Source organism: Vipera ursinii (assembly GCF_947247035.1).
Source record: "Vipera ursinii genome assembly, chromosome: 6".
NCBI classification, from domain to species: Eukaryota; Metazoa; Chordata; class Lepidosauria; order Squamata; family Viperidae; genus Vipera; species Vipera ursinii.
Genome location: NC_139515.1, coordinates 73,212,192 through 73,231,049, shown reverse-complemented (window position 1 = coordinate 73,231,049; position 18,858 = coordinate 73,212,192). Strand labels below are relative to the sequence as shown.

Below are 18,858 nucleotides of genomic sequence, written 5' to 3'. Positions count from 1 at the left end.
TTAATACCCTGGTTTAAGGACCAAGTGTGAACCCAGGCAGAAAATCCCTGGTCAATAAGCTTATACTGCTCCTCCCTCAAACAGGATAAACTAAATACCTAACCATATTAAATACTTAACTGGTAATCTCCTCCCACATATCCCAATAAACATCAGCCTTTCTTAGGGCTGATTACTGTTGAATTTAAAGGCTGTGTTCGAGCTACAATGTTCTGCTAAAGTACGGATAGTCCTTGATTTACAACAGTTCATTTGGTGATTATTTGACGTTAAAACAGCACTGGGGAAAACTGACTTATGACCCTTTTTCACACTTATGACCATTGCAGCATTCCCCATGGTCACGTGATCAAAATGCAGGCACTCGGCACTCCCGGTTCATGTTTACAATGGTTGCAAGGCTTCCTGGGGTCATGCGGTCACCTTTCCGCAACCTTCTTACAATCAGTCAGTGGGAAAGCCAGATTTATTTAACCACCGCGGCAAGAAAGGTCATGAAATGGGGAGGAGCAAAGCCAGAGCAAAACTTTCCTAAGTTGAGGAGGTGGGGGAACAGCGGGGCTGTCTTTGACTCACCTCCCCCATTCCAAAGTGGGAACTCTTAGAGCAGGGGGTCTTCAAACTTGGCCCTTTTATGACTTGTGGACTTCAACTCCCAGAATTCCTCAGCCAGGCACGCTGGCTAAGGAATTCTGGGAGTTGAAGTCCACAAGTCATAATAGGGCCAAGTTTGAAGACCCCTTTAACTTGGAGCGCTTAGAACAGGCGCGCACCTTCCGCGACGGTCAGGTAACCCTAAAACCAGGTACGCGCGTACCTTGGGCGCAGGCGGGGACTCCGAGGCTTCCGCCCCGCTTCCTCCACCCGCCGGGAGGGCGGGGTCTCTCGCGGGGCCAGAGACGCGCGGCGCAAGGAGACTTCGCGGCCGACCGACGCCAGGCGGAAGGTTGAGGCGAACTCAGTCAGCCGGCCAAGCGCGGAAGGTTGAGGCGAACTCAGTCAGCCGGCCAAGCGCGCGTTGCTGGGCGCCGGTAGGATGCGCTCCGGGTAGGGGGCCGAGGAAAGGGCAGTTTCGACACGGGCGCCAGTTGTTGGCTTGTTGAGGAGAGAAGGCGAGATGAACGGGGCCGAAAGCATCAATTTCAGGCGGATGGCCATCCGTAGGAAATCCAGCCCCAGCTTGCACAGCTCGGCTTTCGTCTTCCAGAGCCCCGCCGCCGCTTCGCTTCAGTCCCCCACGGCGCTCCCGAGGGGAGTGGGACCGCCGGCGGCGGCGGCAGCAGCAACAGGTACACTTCCCGCTGGCTCTCCGCCAGGTCTCGGCCTTTCCTTTTTTCTCCTGGAGCTCTGCCCGGCACTTGCGGGTTTAAGGTCGCTTTGCGATAAGAAAGAAAAGTCGCTGAGGCGAAGAAAGCGCCCGGGGCGAAATGCCAACGAAGTCCCTTCCTCCCCCTGACTTTTCTGAGCGGCTGCAAACCCCTTGGAGCGACAGCCTTGTAGTACCAACTCCGAGGATAAGTTTCGCGGCAGTTTGAGGACTAAGCGAAGTATTGTATTAGGAAGGGAATAGGGGCGCTTACATAAGATTTACATATGATTTTAATTTTATTTTTATCTTAATTTCTGTACTTATTATATGTTATTGTTGTTAGCCGCCCTGAGTCCTTCGGGAGATAGGGCGGGATATAAATCCCATTAATAAATAAATAAGCTTTAAAGGAGCTGCGTCGAAAAGCAGGTAGGGATTGTTTGCACTTCGGGTGAGGATCGTTTTAGGGTTAGGCAGTGGATGCATTTTGCTGCAGTCGTAAGCCAAGGGTGACAGTCAAAGTTGTTTAAATTGTGTTCCTTTTTTCCTGTACAAATACCGGTAGTCCTTGACTTACAACGGTTCATTTAGTGACCGAAGTGAACAGTGACACTGAAAAAGTGACATATCACCGTTTTTCCACATTTATAACCATTGTAGCGTCCCCTTGCTCATGTGATCAAAATCTGGATGCTTGGCAACTGACTCACAGGTTGCAGTGTTTGCAGCCTTCTGACAAGCAAAAGTCAGCGGGGAAGCCAGATTCACTTAACAGCCGTGTTATTACTTTAACAATGGCAGTGATTCACTTAACAAATGTGGCAAGAAAAATTGTAAAATGAAGCAAAAGTTACTTAACAAAGGTCTCACTTGGCAACATAAATTTTGGGCTCAATTTTGGTCATAGGTCAAGGACTACCTGTACTTATGATCACAATTAAACCCAAAATTTATGCTGCTAAGTGAAACATTGGTTAAGTGAGTTTTGCCCATTATAACTGCATGGTCATTAAATGAATTGTTGTAAGTCGGGGCCTACGTGTACTTCAAGCAACAAAACGAGAGTACCAAGTGCTGGGCTGCTTCTTCACTTGATCTGTCCATTTGGATCCCTGCAGGCATCAGTGGGAGAGGCCATTTGAAAGAGAATGATCTCTGCAAGTAATGTAGTTTAAACAAAAAAAATGCTTTGTTAAGACATCCTCCTGCTTATTATGTTTTTCCTATTAACGTGAGATTTGCTTGGCACCTGTTGTCCACCTTTCTCTCTGTTTAACAAGAACTGTGAGGATGTCAACAGTCTCTCTGGACTACAATGTGTACTTTTGACAAAAAGGATTGGGACCTATGAAGGTTATGTGGATAGGATATTTTAGTTTCTACAGTGCCACAAGATTTTATTTTAACCATAGGTTAAAATGGCCATTTTCTTGTACAATCTGTTATACGAGACTCTTTCTACACTTGTCATCTCAAAGAACACACTTCTGATTCTGTGGGATTTACTTTTTTTTTAGTAAGGAATGCTGTTTAAAGTTTTTAAAAACTTGCTCCTACACTTTGGTGACCAAAGTCACGGTGACCTAAACCACTGGTTCTTAAACTCTTTGACCCAATTATCCCTTTTCCTGGTCTGGAATCCCCACAAAAGAAAAAAGAAAACACTGTTATTTTACACACTGTCTTAGCAGCAACAGTAGTCCCAAACTGGATCATCAACTCACAAATGAGCAGACACAAATTACAAGCAAGCAGATTGCTCCATTACCCTTAGGATATGCCCAAGTTGCTCCCAGTTTAAAGAGCACTGATCTGGGCCAATTGGAAATAAGGATGCATAAGCCACCCATTCATCTTTCTGGTCTCACTTGTGCAAATCTTGATGTTTTGCTTTGTGCAGAATAATAGGCTCAGCCAGAGACTTTACATCTTAAAGCTAAACCATACCAAACCAAACAGGCAAATACTGTGGAATTTGCAATTAATATGAATGTATTAAAGGATATTTTGACAAACTCCTGGCTTCTAATAAATCAAGAAAGATACTTGTAAGAAAAATGCATTTGATCAATTTTATCAGTTGAAGGGGAAATTGATGTTTTTTTAAAGGAATGCACACCACAGAGTTTTAGGATGTGCTAGTGAATATGAGAATATCATTAGCACAATGTATGAATATTAAAGTTTCTGCGTACCCACAGAGGTAAAATGTGTATCAAGTAGCAAAATATTTATGATATTTATGATATTATACTTTAAGACCTGTGGAAAGAATCAGAAAATATTGTATTTTAATTAATAAGGACTTTTTTTAAAAATGTAACATTTGTTATCTCAGCAATTTACAAAATGTTTATTGGAAATTTTAGCCTACTCAGAGAGTTACAAGTAGTTCTTGCTTAGCGACTGCTCATTCAACAACCAAGGTGTGACAGCCCTGAACAAAGAGATTTGCTGATGCTGCTCAGAATTGCAATTGTTGCAGCATCCTTGCAATCATGTAATTACAATTTGGATGCTTGGCGACTGGCTCACAATTCTAATTTGTGAGTTGCAGCATCCCACAATCATGGCATTTGCAGTCTTCATTGCTGGCTTCCAATGAGGAAAGTCAACAAAAAGTCACAAGTTGTAGTCATCTGACATTGCGCTTAATGAGCTTAATGACCCATGCTGAATCGCTTAATGATTTCCACCAGAATTACTGTGATAAGTTGGCACAGTCATGTGACTGTTAAAAACTTTACAACCATGTTGCTTAGCAACAGAGCTCCCACTTCAGCTACAGTGCATCTTTCTTTTGGGGGAATAATTCAAAACTTGACTAAATCTAGTTGACTAGCCATAAGAATACTGACCATGAGAAATATTCTAGTTGATTGATGCAACACTTTAAGCCATCATTGTGATTGCTTTGTGTTTTAGCATTTTGTGTGATTTCAATAACTCTGGTTTTTAAATAGCATCTTATGGATCATCATTTTGTATGAAGCCAGCCAAGCATGGGTTGTTCAATAAGCTAAGTTTAACCAAACCATAGCTGATTGTAGCATTTGAATATGTGACTTGTAAAAAATTGAAAATAAAAACCATACTAATTAAGGTTGTGTCCTAGTGAGCTCAGATGATTAATGTGAGGGAAGTCCGGAATTGCAGGAGGGCAAAGAGACGGTGGAACTGTGTACCGTAAGTTTGTTTGTCAGAAAGAGGTTTAAAAGAGGGTTGCCTCTCCCTAGCAATTCACAGTCTGTATCTAATAATTCTGCAGATAGTTGCTTTAGACTGGCAAGATTTCTGTTTGTAGACTACTCAGAAATAACTCCATGTGTGGTTCTTGGTTCTTTGGGCCTGACAATTTCAGAGTATTGTACATGCTCTTTTTCATTTGGAAAAAGTGAACAAGACCTTAGGAAGGTCTCCCAATTTCACTGCTTTCTCCTGTTGTGCTCCGTTCACTTGCTGAACATAAATCATGTAAGGCGTTTAGAAATATGTTAGCTATTTGAGTTATGGCTGCAGGGAGAGAATTTTTACAACTGCAGCATTACTGGATAGATAGCCATTATTCTGCTTCCTTCTTAAATATACATTCCAGTTGATCTGTAGTTTTAAAAATTGTCCACAGTTTTATAGTATGTGGTTGATTGTGACTCTCTTAGCAGTGAAAACGAGTATGGAAGGCTTGCCGACACTGTTGAAAGCGTTAGGGAAAATTCTAAGATACTTCCATAATATAAAGCAGTGTTAACATAAACAGGAAGTGGGGCATCTCTAGAAAAAATATTAATTACATCTTGATAAATAAGCTTTGGAAGTACCTGTTTAGAGCAAGATCTCCAGCATGATTGCCACCAGGGGATTTACCAGGATTTTAAGTAATTAAGTAAATTCTACCTGTCTTTAACTATTTTCTAAACTAGTTCAGGATCCAAGAGAGAGTATAAATAGGATGGAGATGAATGTGTCCCTGAACAGGAACCAGAAATATCTTTCAGCTAACTTTCCCATTTCTTGCTTCCTCAAGAAGGCATAAGAAGAAGGAGGTTTTGTCTTAGGTGTCACATGTGACCCAAGTTCTTTTTGAACTGGTGTGTGTGTATTTTGCTTTGCAAGGGTAGCAGTTGACACAGAAAAAAACCTTATTTTTACTATTTACAATAAGGTTATTACAGCAGTTATTTACAACAGGTGCATACAATACGACACTGTACTAGTTTTCACCTGGAGTCAGGTTTCCTCCTGTCTCCCTTCCAGAGAAAATCCCCTTTTAGCTTTCCTGTTTCCTTCCCCTTGCTAGGCTTATCAAGAGTGAAAAGGAAGGAGTGGGCTAGATTTACTGTGCTCAACACAGCATGACTTTCTTCTGGATCTGGTCAGCAAACACCTACTGCTTCTCCATTGTGAAAAAAACCTCTTTCAGGGTGTTCTTTTCCTTCTGGCATGGAGATGTCCTCTTTTGATTTTTTTTTCTTCCAGGGAAAACACGGGTGGACTTCATTTTTCCCTCCCTGATCAACAACGGTCAACTGATCTGCAATACTTACATAACTTCAATCTCCAATTTTTCTCTCCGGCCTCTTTGGTTTGCACCAACTTTTTATGTCTTCTCCTTCTATCCTACCCTGCTCTCTCTCATTTCCCAACTTTGGGCAGACCATCATCATATTCCCCCAGTAACTAAGGAATTGTTTGTCCCTGGCTCTCTTCCCGCAGTCCCCAGCACCTATATTCTAGACTGGATAATAGGATTGCTGTGTCTACACTGCTCCACCACAGCCCTGGCTAAGAGCCAGATCAGCTTACCAACCTCACTCATGGCCAGAATTGAGTTTTTTCTCCAAGTTCTCATTCTATTTGCTGCCCCACACCAGCAGACTTCTAGCCATGCCAAGCCACTAAAATCCACATGCCACATTAGGTGAGAACCAACTGGAAATAAGAGGTCAGGATGTTTTAGTTAATCACTAACTTTAATGAGCTGCATACAATACAACAGTTTCAAAGTACAACAAACTTCAAGTAACCTAGCTTATTTTTCCCCCCAGATCAGTGCTATTTTTAATGTAATAATAATTTTTTTAATGTACCATTTATACTCTGGTTTTAAGATTCAGTGTATGATGTTCTCCTTTCCTTAATTTTCCATCGCTTCAGTCTTTTAAGACTGAAGATTGTCAACTACCCTGCTTTGTGAGTGAATAGGGATTTCAACCAAAGTATTCTGGGTTTTGAGAGTTTCAGAAAGGCTCCTAGCTATGTGAAATTAATTTCCCTGGTATCTGTTGACCCATTTGTCTTACCTGAAACGAATTCTCTATACATTACTTTCTAAATTCTAGTTATTATAGCTACTCAGGGAATAGAAAGCGACTAGTGTTCAATGAAATGGAAGATTACACCAAACCTTTCTTCTTTTGCTACTAGCCCTTGTTTGCTTTATGGTTATATTATTCTTTCTGTATCTTTTATTATTTTATTATATTATGTTTTCTGTATCCTGCATTGATCTGGTGGACTAAATGCTGTCTTCAGTGGTACAGTACAGGCTTAAAGGGTGCTTTATGATTAATTGAAAAGTCTTCCGAAGTCAGTAAATGATGCTGTGATTGAATAGTTTCTTCTCTGTATTGAATGGAATAAAAAACTTTGGTTTTAAGTTGTTCAGTTGGGAAGAAATGCTATCCTCTTCAAGATTATTAACTGAAGAAATGGGTCCAGGGGTAGGCAACCTTGGCTCTTTCATGACTCGTGGACTTCAACTCCCAGAATTCCTGAGTCAGCTGGGAGTTGAAGTCCACATGTCATAAAAGAGCCAAGGTTGCCTACCCCTGGGTTAGACCAAAGGACAAGGACTGAAAAATGTTCCAGGTTTTCCCCTTTACACCTTAGTCTACTCTCTACATCAGCAGGTGAAACAACTAATATATCAGTACCCTTTGTGATTTCTTTCTGCCTAATTCCTCTTGGACATCCTCCACATTCGTTGCTACTGCACTTTTTAGAATCCCAGTTAAAATAGTAAGAATTTATTGGTAATCTGGTCTCAATATATTTGAAGGATATCAGGTTTGGAAGGCTGCTATAGGAAATTGAGTTGCCCCCAAGGGCACTGGTGCTAAAGCTTAAGAGCTTTGATTGGTGACTTTTCTTGATCGGCATTCCTGGGTGGCTTTAGGCTGTCATGAGAAACGATCTGTGCTTGTTTTGGTTAGCCATGACAGTTCCCTTTTTTGGTAGGTTTAAAGCTATTTCTTTAAACCCACTCTGCCATGAGAAATGTGTATATAAAATTCTTTGATGGGAGACCAAAGATAAATCTGGTATCTACTGGTGATAGTTTTCATGTATGGATGTCTTACATACAGGGTTGAGGGCTTAAAATATGCATGCACTTTTAATTCAACTTCCTAACTCCCAAATGATCTTTTAAGTTCTATTTAAAAGAAAACAGAGCAAGCCAGTTCATTTATTTCAGCCATCTATACTCCCTATCCTAGTCTCTGCATGATGTTCTTTGCATCTAAGGATTCTTGTTTCGAGAATTGATGTAGTAGATAATTTCAGTCTTTAACACTGTTATTGAAAACTATCTGATACAACCTCTGGGTAAGTTAATAAAGGTAATAAGTTATTCAATGTACATGCTGCCTGAATTTAGAACCATGGGTACCGTATAAATGACCTTATAACTGAAAGGTATTTTTAAAGAGTTAAAAGTCTTGAGAGCCATATCATAAAATCAATAAAAGAAAACTCAAAAATGTCCCAGAGGTTCCACATGCTTCCTTTTTCATTAGTCCTTCCTAAACAGGTTTTTTTTTTGCTAGAGACCTTTTATTATTTACCGTACTCACTGAAGATGATTAAATCTCCCTTCTGCACAATCCAGTTAACCAGCTAGATCAGGGGTGTCAAACTTGCAACGTCATGTGACTTGTCGCGACGTATCGTGACTTTTTTTCCATTGCGGGTAATGGGGTGGGCCTGGTTTTGGCATGACGCATCCAGCCTATGGGCCGGCAGTTGGACACCCCTGAGCTACATTAAAGAATCATGAGACTTGCCTCTATGTGTGCATTTCACTTTTATTGAATTTAGGTTCAACTGATGGCAGATTACATTTCACCTTGAAACAGAAGTACTTGTCTTGGCTCACTTCCAGGTAAGGTGAAAGTGAAGTCTGCCAGGAAAATCCTACTGTCCTGCATTGGAAATTGCACTTGGTAAAGCACATTTTCTGCAGCTGTTAGCATCAGGAACAGAAGCATGCAGTTCTCAAATATAGGAATAGTTCTATAACTTCAAAGAATGGTGGTAGAATTTTCACTAAGGTGACAAATTTCTTAGCCTTTGTGGCCCTAAGATTTCACAATCTGATGATACTAGGTTTTCAAATTGAGAAAAAAAAAGATTAAATGGTTCTGACATTTAGCTCTTAGCATGCAGTTGCAATAATTTCTATTTCATCCTGAGATTGATGGAAGTTATAGATTTTCTATCTTAGTGTTTATTCCAAAACAATTTTTTTTTGCAGAACTGGTAATCTTTTTCAATGTTTTTGCAATTCTGCAGACAGAAATCTTTTATCCAAGGAAAGGTGTTAACACTGTAATATCTAAAGGCTTTTCTATGGCTGCAGTTCTGTAGATGCTTTTATTTTAACTAGAAGCGGTGATCCAAATTATTGCAGTTTTTATTTATGCTTTATGTTGAGTTAGATTTGGATCATTACCTGTAACATGAGAAATATGCAGAATCGATGTGCAATGAAACACAGATAGTTCTTGCTTTAGTGACTGCTTGGTATAGCAACCTTTCACAATTCTGAAGGTCAGGAAAAAGTTACTTTGCCACCAAATCTTTCTGGTGACCTTCCGAGACTTGTAAAGCTGAGGAAGGCAGAAGTAAGATTGTAAGCACACTTGAGTTTCACTTAGTGATTGCATTGCTTAACAATTGAATTGCCAGTCGTAACTGTGGTCACAAAATGAGGACCATCTATAATAACAGTTTGGACTTGAATACTCTGAGGTCTTAATAGAGATAAAACTGTGTTGCAGATTTCTCTTAACCTGGTTATCAGGCTTATGACATTTTAGGCATAATTTTGATCCGCCCTTGCAATTCATATTATTTTCTCTCCCTGGAAGCTACCTTGGTGGCAATAATATGAAGGGCAGCTCTTGAGTACATACTTAAAACTATATTTTTAACCAAGTATCATCTAAGCAAGCAGAAAGATACTAAACTGTAGGCGAAGCTGTTTTGACGTCTGCACAACACGGGCATTTAGTTTTCAATATAGGTAATCCTTGATTTATAGTAGCTCATTTAGTGACTGTTCAAAGTTACAACAGCACTGACTTATGACCATTTTTCACACAACCATTGCAGAATCCCCATGGTCACATAATCAAAATTCAGAGGCTTGGCATCTGACTCATATTTATTATGTTTGCAGTGTCCCAGGTCATGTGATCATCTTTTGCAACCTTCTGACAAGCAAAGTTAATGGGGAAGCCAATGGCATTGAAAAAAGTGACTTGTGATCATTTTCACATTTACGACTGTCGCAGCGTCTCTGTGGTCATGTGATCAAAATGCAGATGCTTGCTAACTGGCATGTATTTACAATAGTTGAGGTGTCCTGGGGCCATGTGATCATCTTTTGTGACCTTCTGACAAGCAATGGGGAAGCCAGATTCACTCAACAAACGGGTTACTAACTTAACAATTGCATTGATTCACTTAACAACTGTGGCAAGAAAGGTCTAAGATGGAAGAAAACTCACTTAATGACTGTCTCACTTAGGAACAAATTTTCGGCTCAATTGTGGTTATAAGTCAAGGATTGCCTGTATATGTACTGTATATGTGGTCCAAATCTTATAATAGATAATTATGTGTAGGTTGTATTATCTTACTTTGTCCTAGTAACCCTATGGAACTTGGAAATTTTTGCATTAAGATTTGTCTAATGCAGTCAGATTACCAAAAAACTATGTGTATTGGTGCAAAAGTGTCAGTCTGAACACTTAGTTTAAGAGCTGAACCCTGGAAGGCATGGTGGTATGACATTTTTTTTAAAAAAATGTTTGTTAGAAAAGAGGTGTTTATTTTGTTTAAATAGTTAAAACATCTTCAGCTGTGATCATAATGTAAATAAAAGCTTGGAAAATATAATTGCATGCCTTTGGATTTGTAAGAACTGCTCTTATGCAACAATGTTTTTGAATCTCAGCAGGCATAAACTTGTTGGTAAGTTTGCTTCCCCTCTATAATAATTTTGAAATTAAACCTGTTTTTGTTTATACATATTGGCTCCTTTTTGCTTCTGCTGTAGAAGATTGTATGGAAAAGAAAATCTAGGCAAGTCCCTCTTAGTTTAGTTCTATTTTATTTATTTATTTATTTATTTATTTATTTATTTATTTATTTATTATATTTTTATACTGCCCTTCTCCCGAAGGACTCAGGGCGGTGTACAGGGCAATAAATATAAAAACGAAATACAAAAGTTAAAAAAACAATTAAATATTATGCCCAGATTTAAAACAGTAATTAAAAGACATATTAAAACCCCAACCCTAACCCATCAAACCAGGTCAGATTGCTCAAATAGATAAGTTTTTAGATCGCGCCGGAAGGAGCGGAGGTCGGGGGCCATCCGGAGCTCAACTGGCAAGCGGTTCCATAGGTCTGGCGCGCCCACAGAGAACGCCCTCCCCCTGGTGGGGGCCACCAATCGGCATTCTTTGATCGGAGGCGCCCTGAGGAGGCCCTCTCTGTGGGAGCGCACTGGACGGAGGGAAGTTGACGCCGGCCGCAGGTGTCCCTTTATCAAACTGTCACATTCCCTTTAACTCGTTCGTTTTGTCTCAGTTTAAACTGTATTATGTCACGATAGGCCATGATAATTTACAGCAGTATTTCTTAAATACTGTTCCTCTCAGAACCCTTTTCAACTTTTAAAAACCCTAAAAGAGCTTCTGTTTGTAAAGGTTATATTTATCAATATTGACCATATTACAGATTAAAATGGATACATGCATAGAATATTGAATTATGTACAAATAATAATATTACCCTGTTAGATGTTAACATAAATGAAACATTGTAATGAAAATGCCCTATATTTTTAACAAAAATGAGAAGAGTGACATTGTTTTAAATTTTTTCAAATACCTTTTATACCTAGCAAATTATTTTGCTAGGTATTAAAGATATTGTGAGGTGTTGGGGAGACTTGACAGGGTCTTGGGGGATCTCCAGGGGTCCTAGGATCATAGTTTAGGAAATACTGCTTTTCAGAGTAGTGTCATCAGCCTCTGGGTCCTTATTTTACTGACCTCTGAAGGATGAAGGCTGAGTCAACCTGAGTCAGGATTGAACTTATGGCTGTGGGCAGAGTTTTTGTCTGCAACACTGCACTTTAACCACTGTGTCACCTGGGCTCACTCCAAGGTCTAATAAAAGTATAGATATTGTGGTGGCAGTGTGGAAGACCATTGTTATTTCAAGGAGTCATTAAGGATGCTTCCTGTCACCTCATCTTACCTGTGCTTGGTGCAAGTATCTGCTTTGCCGAGCATCAGGGCAGTGATCAGGTGTCCAGGCAAATGGTTCTTTAGTATCCAGAAACAATAAGCACACCAGTAAACAAAGAGATTTTAAGTTTTATTGTTAACTGAAGCAAACAGATTTAAAAGCATACCATAAAAAGCGTACATAACAAGCAAGATGAAAGCCAAACCTCTTTCAAGCTTCCAGGAGCTCTTTAATAATGACAGCAGAGATACACAAAGGGCAGCCGATTTCCACAATACCCAGTGCTAGCTTCTGTGCAGAAACTCCCCACAAACTACAGCAACCCCAAGGTTTCTATGAAAGCCTAACACTGTGACTTCATGGCTCTGCTATGCTCATGAGATTGCAAGACCTGATCTTGACTAGGTGGCCCATGATTCTGGGATGGGAACTGACAGTATGAAATTTTTACAGGTTTGCAGCTGTGTAAACATCCATACCCCACCCCCCTTTCTGCGTTATTCAGCAAAGAAGAATGAAAAAAAAAGCAGATTAGCTCCGAATGAGCTCTAAACTTCTAGATTTTTCTTAATGTTAAAATAATATTAAAATAACAATAGTCTTCCACATTGCCACCACAGTATCTATATTTTTATTAGGCCTTTGAATGAGCCGTGGTGGCACAGAGAAATTAGAATGCATTATTGCAGGCGAACTCTGCCCAGAGACTGGAATTTGATCCTGACAGGCTCAAGGGTGACTCAGCTTTCCTTCTTTCTGAAGTCAGTAAAATGAGGACCCAGATTGTTGGGTGCATTATGCTGATGTTGTAAAACACTCCCCCCCCCCTGAGAGTTCTGTAAAGCTCCATGGAGTGCTTTATAAGTCTAGATCAGTCATGGCGAACCTTTTAGAGACCGAGTGCCCAAACTGCAACCCAAAACCCACTTATGTATCATTGGGTGCCAGGTGGGCATGGCCCATTGGGTGGGTGCGGCCCATTGGGTGGACATGGCTGCGATGGTAACGGCAGACTGGGTGGGACTAAAAAGTTCAATCAATCAATTCCAACTTTGCGAGATCTTTCCCTCCCCCGCGCAAGAAGTTGAAATTGATTGATTGAACTTTTTTTTTTTTTTTTTGCACACAGCGGTGGAGGCTGAAGCGAAAAGGTTTTATAAAACTCAGCTGAAGGCCTAGGACTGGGGCGATGACGGATGTGCCCACAGAGAGGCTCTGCGTGCCACCTGTGGCACCCGTGCCATAGGTTCGCCACCACAGGTGTAAATGCTTCTGCTATTGCTTTGTGGAAGTAAAGATGACACTGAAGCTGGAACTTGGGTTTGTAAGAAGCAGCTTCTGATTTAATAGTCTGTTGGTATAGGAAATCTGGCTGACACCAAGTAAATGTTATTTGTGCTATTTGATTCCCAGATGCCATACACTGCCCATCCCAACAGAAACTGTACTGGTTACAGTCCATTGTAGTCCATAGAATAACATGAGAGCATGAAATATATTGCTATACGTAGTACTCTTTAAGCTGCCCTAAAATTTTTTTTTTGCTACACAGACAGACAGTGCTCCTGGAAACAGACTATCTGTACAAACCCCCTGCATTTTTTATTGGAAAAAAGTACACGAAGAAACAAGCTGGATGTTAAGATAAATGGTTTGATGTATGTTTTACTATATTCGAACAGTGTAGAAATATGCTTTCTTCTACTACTTTTTTTTTAAAAAAAACCACCCTTGCATTATACCATTTCACCCAATAGAGGTCACTGGAGGAAATGATTAGGAAGTTCCTTGTTTTCTGTTTTGCTTTTCAGCTTGTGCAGTTGCTCCAATAAAAAAAATATCCATATTTTTCGTTCTTTGTAGTACCTACTTGCATTTGACAATATAAACATTATTCTGCCCATTTGAGTTAAGTATGAAAAATGAACTTGTTATAATAGAAGCTTGCTGATTTGGTTCCAGACTGAGGATGTGTATTCTACAACTTAATAATTATTTCTTCCAGTCCTTGCAGGCTTTGTTGATTTATATTCCTGCTTGACTGTGGATTGCCAACTTCTCTTTGTGGTTTGGTTGTTTCAAATTCTGCTCCAAGGGATAGAATGCAGAAGTTTGCTATAAACACAGCTTGTAGCTGAATTAGTCCTCCATAAGTTTACATGTAATTTCTAAAGGAGGTCTGACGTGCACTGTGACATCATTTCCACAGACAATAATATTTAGATTTTCTCCTCTGTGATTAACATTGATTTTGTATGAGATATAAGAATGGGACCCTGGAAAAAGCACATTAATTTTAGAAAGAGTTTAGAAAGAGGTATAGCATATTCGTTGCTTTGCCTAAGATTAAGTACATTTCTGATTTTTTTTGGCATGAATATTGCAGCACAAAAAATATAGATAAAGATAGATAAATATGAAGGGAATATTCTTGTTTCCCTTCCTTTTGTAAAATGGGGAAGAATTGCATAATTTAGCTCGTATTTATGCCCTTGCATCACATCCTGCTTTAAGGATGCGGTAGAGCTGGTTGGTGTCTCTTTGACTTCACTACACAAAGAAGATGAATAGTTCAATATAAGAAACATCCCACTTTGCCCCTTGGTTGGATGTCTACTTTGTGCTGAAATGACCAAGCTATTGATCTTCAGCTGGCTACATCATTTCAAACACCAGAATTCCCAACCCCTTCCCAATTTTAGGAAGTTTATTATTTATTTATTACATTGATGTAGATTGCCATTTCATGCAGGCAACTTTGGATGATGCTTTGTGCTGAAGTCCACACATCTTAAAGTTGCCAAGGTTGAGAAACAATGCATTAAATTCTGCCTCAGCCATGTACCAGACATTCAGACAGAGTACTTGAATGACCACTCCTGATATTCCAATGGAGGCAGTTTTATATTACAAGCACTACATTTGAGATGAGGCACATACGTGCAATCCTCAACTTATAACCGTAATTGAGCCCGGGGTGTGTGTGTTAACCATGTGACTGCCTGATTTTACAACTTTTTTTGGGGGGGGGTAGTTAAGTGAACATGGCAATCGTTAAGTAATCTATTGTCCACAATGGACATTTTTCTTAGAAATCAGAAGTAAATTCCAGTTTCCAGAAAAATAATATGGTAAATCACAGTCACATGACTGCAGGATGTTGGAAATGACCATAAATGAGGGCCAGCCAGTTGCTGAAAATGCAGTCATGTGACTGGAAGGGAGGGCTTGGTGGCCATTGCCATTTCAATTCTGGGTTGTAATTAATGCTGGGGAGATTCACTGTAACTTTGAATAGTCATAGGTTGGACTGGTCTGTATAAAACTGTGGGAATCTCAGTCTAATACACACAGTGGACATCAGACTGCATTAGTTTCACAGGGTTGTAAGGGAAGATGGCATAATGAGACATAACAGCTGGGCAGCTCATAGCTCAGAAGAAACCTGGGAACATTACTTTATTCTCTGACTCCAGCAAGCCCTACGTTCAGATTTTCCCATTGCTGATGTTGCTGATAATTTCTCTTGAACCTTTAAAGCCACAAAGGAAATGAGATACTGCTAGTCCTTCAATATTGAACTACTGTCTGTCCTCTGCATATTGGGGTTGAATATATAAGCAGGAAGTTCACCCAACTAAGGAAACAAATTGAGGTTAATACAACAACCTGAACTCATATTTTCCTAAGCCAATGTCCTCTTGTTGGCTTTACTGGTGAGTTTTAAATACATTACTTTGAACAGATAGTATGATATCACATTTACTCTTTACTTAGGTTGTGCATGTATTTGAGTCTGACAATTCAAGAGAGAGAGAGAGAGAGAGAGAGAGAGAGAGAGAGAGAGAGAGAGAGAGAATTATACAATCTCTTGGTTTTCTTAAAGATTTCTTGCAATCAAACTGGATGTTCTAGCTATTTCAGGAAATAAAACATAAAGGTAGTCGACACTCTCTGACCGACGGCACCCTGAGGAGGCCCTCTCTGTGGGAGCGCACTGGACGAAGGGAAGTTGATGCCGGCAGCAGGTGCTCCCGTAAGTAATCTGGACACATGCCATTTAGGGCTTTATAGGTCATCACCAGCACCTTGAATCTCACCCGAAGGGCAACCGGAAGCCAATGTAGCTCGCGGAGTAGAGGTGTTACATGGGAGTATCGGGAAACCCCCACCACCACTCGCGTGGCCGCATTCTGCACCAGCTGAATACCCTGGACTTAACAATTGTGGATAAGAAAGACAAAAATGTCTGGATATTGGCAGTATCTGGAGACAGCAGAGTAGAAGAGAAAAAACTGGAGAAGATAACAAAATAAGAAGACTTGCAAATAGAAATAGAACAATTGTGGCAAAAGAAAGCAAAGTACTGTAGTACCAATAATAATAGGTGCCTTGAATGCAATTCCAAAACATCGAAGGCACCACTTGAACACCATCAGCATTGACAAAATCACCATCAGTCAATTACAAAAGGCAATTTTACTTGGAACAATTTGCATCCTGCAACGATACCTTTAATATCACCAAACATTCCCATCTCTATATCCCAAAAATGCCAAATCCAGTCTGAACATCTGACACACTGGGTGACAAAAGTATAATAATCATAATCTACCAGTAAGGTACTACCTTGATATGCTTGTGAGGCTCGTGTTCTCTGAGGAAAATGAGAGTATAGGTAGTCCTCGACTTATAACCACAATTGAGCCCAAAATTTGTGTTGCTGAGTGAGAGTTTTGCCTCATTTTACAGCCTCTCTTTCCACAGTTGTTAAGTGAATCGCTGCACTTGTTAAATTAGTAATACTGTTCTGAAGTGAATCTGGTTTCCCCATTGACTTTGCTTGTCAGAAGGTTGCATGACCCCGGGACACACTGCAACCGCCATAAATATGAGTCAGTTGCCAAGCCTCTGAATTTTGATCACGTGACCATGAGGATGCTGTAAGTGTAAAAAATGGTCATAAGTCACTTTTTCAGGGACTTTGAACAGTCACTAAATGAACTGTTGTAAGTTGAGGACTATTTATATTTCAATTAGAAGTATAAATATAAACATAGGAAGGGAGTTATGTGCATAGGTTAGGCTAGGGGCTTTTGAACTTTTTCAGGCTGTTATTTAAGCTGTTATTAAAGATAGCCAGATCTACTGAAACCACTCAAGATGAAAAGCTCTGGAGATATATCTTGGTTGTTTCAACTATTTTCTTGCTTTTGGTCTTTCACAGAATGTCTTTAAATTCTTGTAGGACCACAGGGCAGTGTTTCTTAAGCTCAGCAACTTTAAGTTGTTGGACTTCAGTTCCAGAATTCTCCAGCTGTGGAATTCTGGGAGTTAGTCCACACTTCTTAAAGTCGCTGGGACTGAGAATGTAGTGTCTTCTGGTAAGGATCACGCGAGACAGCTGGCTCAAGTTGACAACCTTTATTGGTGAGAAACCGGGCGCAGACAGATTTACAGCGCCTACTTTTATACCCCAGCTGGCAGGCTGGCGACCAATCTGAGCCGCGCCAGTTTCCCGCTACCGGCAAGGACCAATCGGCGGCTAGCTCTGACAGCCCGGAGCTGTCAATGTTAGCCACGCCTGTGCTGTTTTCCTGCGCTTGACAGCTGAGAGCTGTCAAGCCGTCGCACCTGCGCATTACCTTCGGCAGCTTCTGACAGCTGTCAAAAGCTGCCGCATGTTCCAGACCGGTTTTACCTCATAACTATTTACATGTAATACATAACCTTTAATACATAACCTTTAATACATAACAGAGAAATTTCGCCCCAGGCTTCTGCAGAAAAGTACAGTTTCTCTACTAATGAGATGACTTTGTCTTCTGTCTCTGTCTATACTTTGCAATAGCAATATCACTTAAACTTATATACTACCCCATAATGCTTTACATCACTCTCTGGGTGGTTTACAATGTTAGCATATTGCCCCCAACAATCTGAGTCCAGCCATTGATGAAGAGCAACTTATAAATCAAATAAATGTTCTCTTTTAAGTGAATTCATTTTACTGAAATCTTGTAAAATAATAAGGCGGATGTATTATTCAGTTAAGTAACAAATGATATCCACTATTCTGGAATATTAATATGTTCTTTCTCCTATTATTCAGATATGGTTTATGTATTTAGAATAGATGTAGTCATGGACACCTCTATAGGCTCCTATCACAATTCTGATAAAAATAATATACATATTAAACATTAAATAGGCTAGTTTCTAATATTAGCTTGTTGCAGGCATATTTTGGATCTCTCACACTTCTACAAAGATGACAGAGAGCATTTTATGGATTAGTTTAACTTCTGCTTATAGGATCTTTGTGACTTGCTATAATATCCACTATTTCTCCAAAATTGCTAATAAAATGATTTTTTTTTCAGATTTATAAAGGTAGAACTTGACTTGTATCTATTACAAAATTAAAATGCAGGCATGCCACTCTAATAACTAAAATGTCATTACTGAGAACAAACATTAACAAGGTGTTAAATGTTTCATACATTTTCAGCAATCAGAGGCACACAACTATCATACAGTCACTTCCCTTTGGGGAGTAAACAGCCTTACGCACATTAGGCAGAGGAGTAATAATCAGTGAGCAAAATAATTAGAGGCTTGAGAAATTTAGCTAAAACTAATTTATACCAACACAACTCACTGTGCTTCTTTCTATACTTCTAGTTTTGTTTCAACTGTATGGATATACTGCTTTGAAGTTAGCCATTTTTGTAAAAAATTACCATTCGTTTTTGTTTTGAAGATCTCATCAATTCTATCTAGCCTTGACATTTTCAGTCTTCCCTTGGTTGATTTATTTTTTCTTCATAGATTTGTTTTCTGACTTGATCCTCAATTATTCTATCTACAGGACCATATCATTTCAATATACATCTCTTGCACTGCTGACATATTTTTGTATTCAAGTCACACTTGTTCAGCACCCATTCGTGCCTTAGCCTATCTTTTTTTGATTGACCACAATTACATCTGAAATTTCC

At 39.8% G+C, this 18,858-nt stretch overlaps 1 protein-coding gene across 2 annotated transcripts in view; it reads left to right on the top strand.

Moving 5' to 3' along the window:
- The first annotated feature begins 1,071 nt into the window (after positions 1 to 1,071).
- The window catches only part of FGD4 (FYVE, RhoGEF and PH domain containing 4), a 120,730-nt gene continuing 102,943 nt past the window's right edge, over positions 1,072 to 18,858 (top strand). For both annotated transcript variants that reach the window (XR_014492782.1, XM_083365162.1), the window contains exon 1: positions 1,072 to 1,289. Coding sequence is in view for 1 of the 2 variants with exons in the window: in XM_083365162.1 (XP_083221288.1) it covers positions 1,118 to 1,289 (172 nt within the window). In the remaining variant the exon portion in view is untranslated. The remainder of the gene's footprint in view (positions 1,290 to 18,858) is intronic.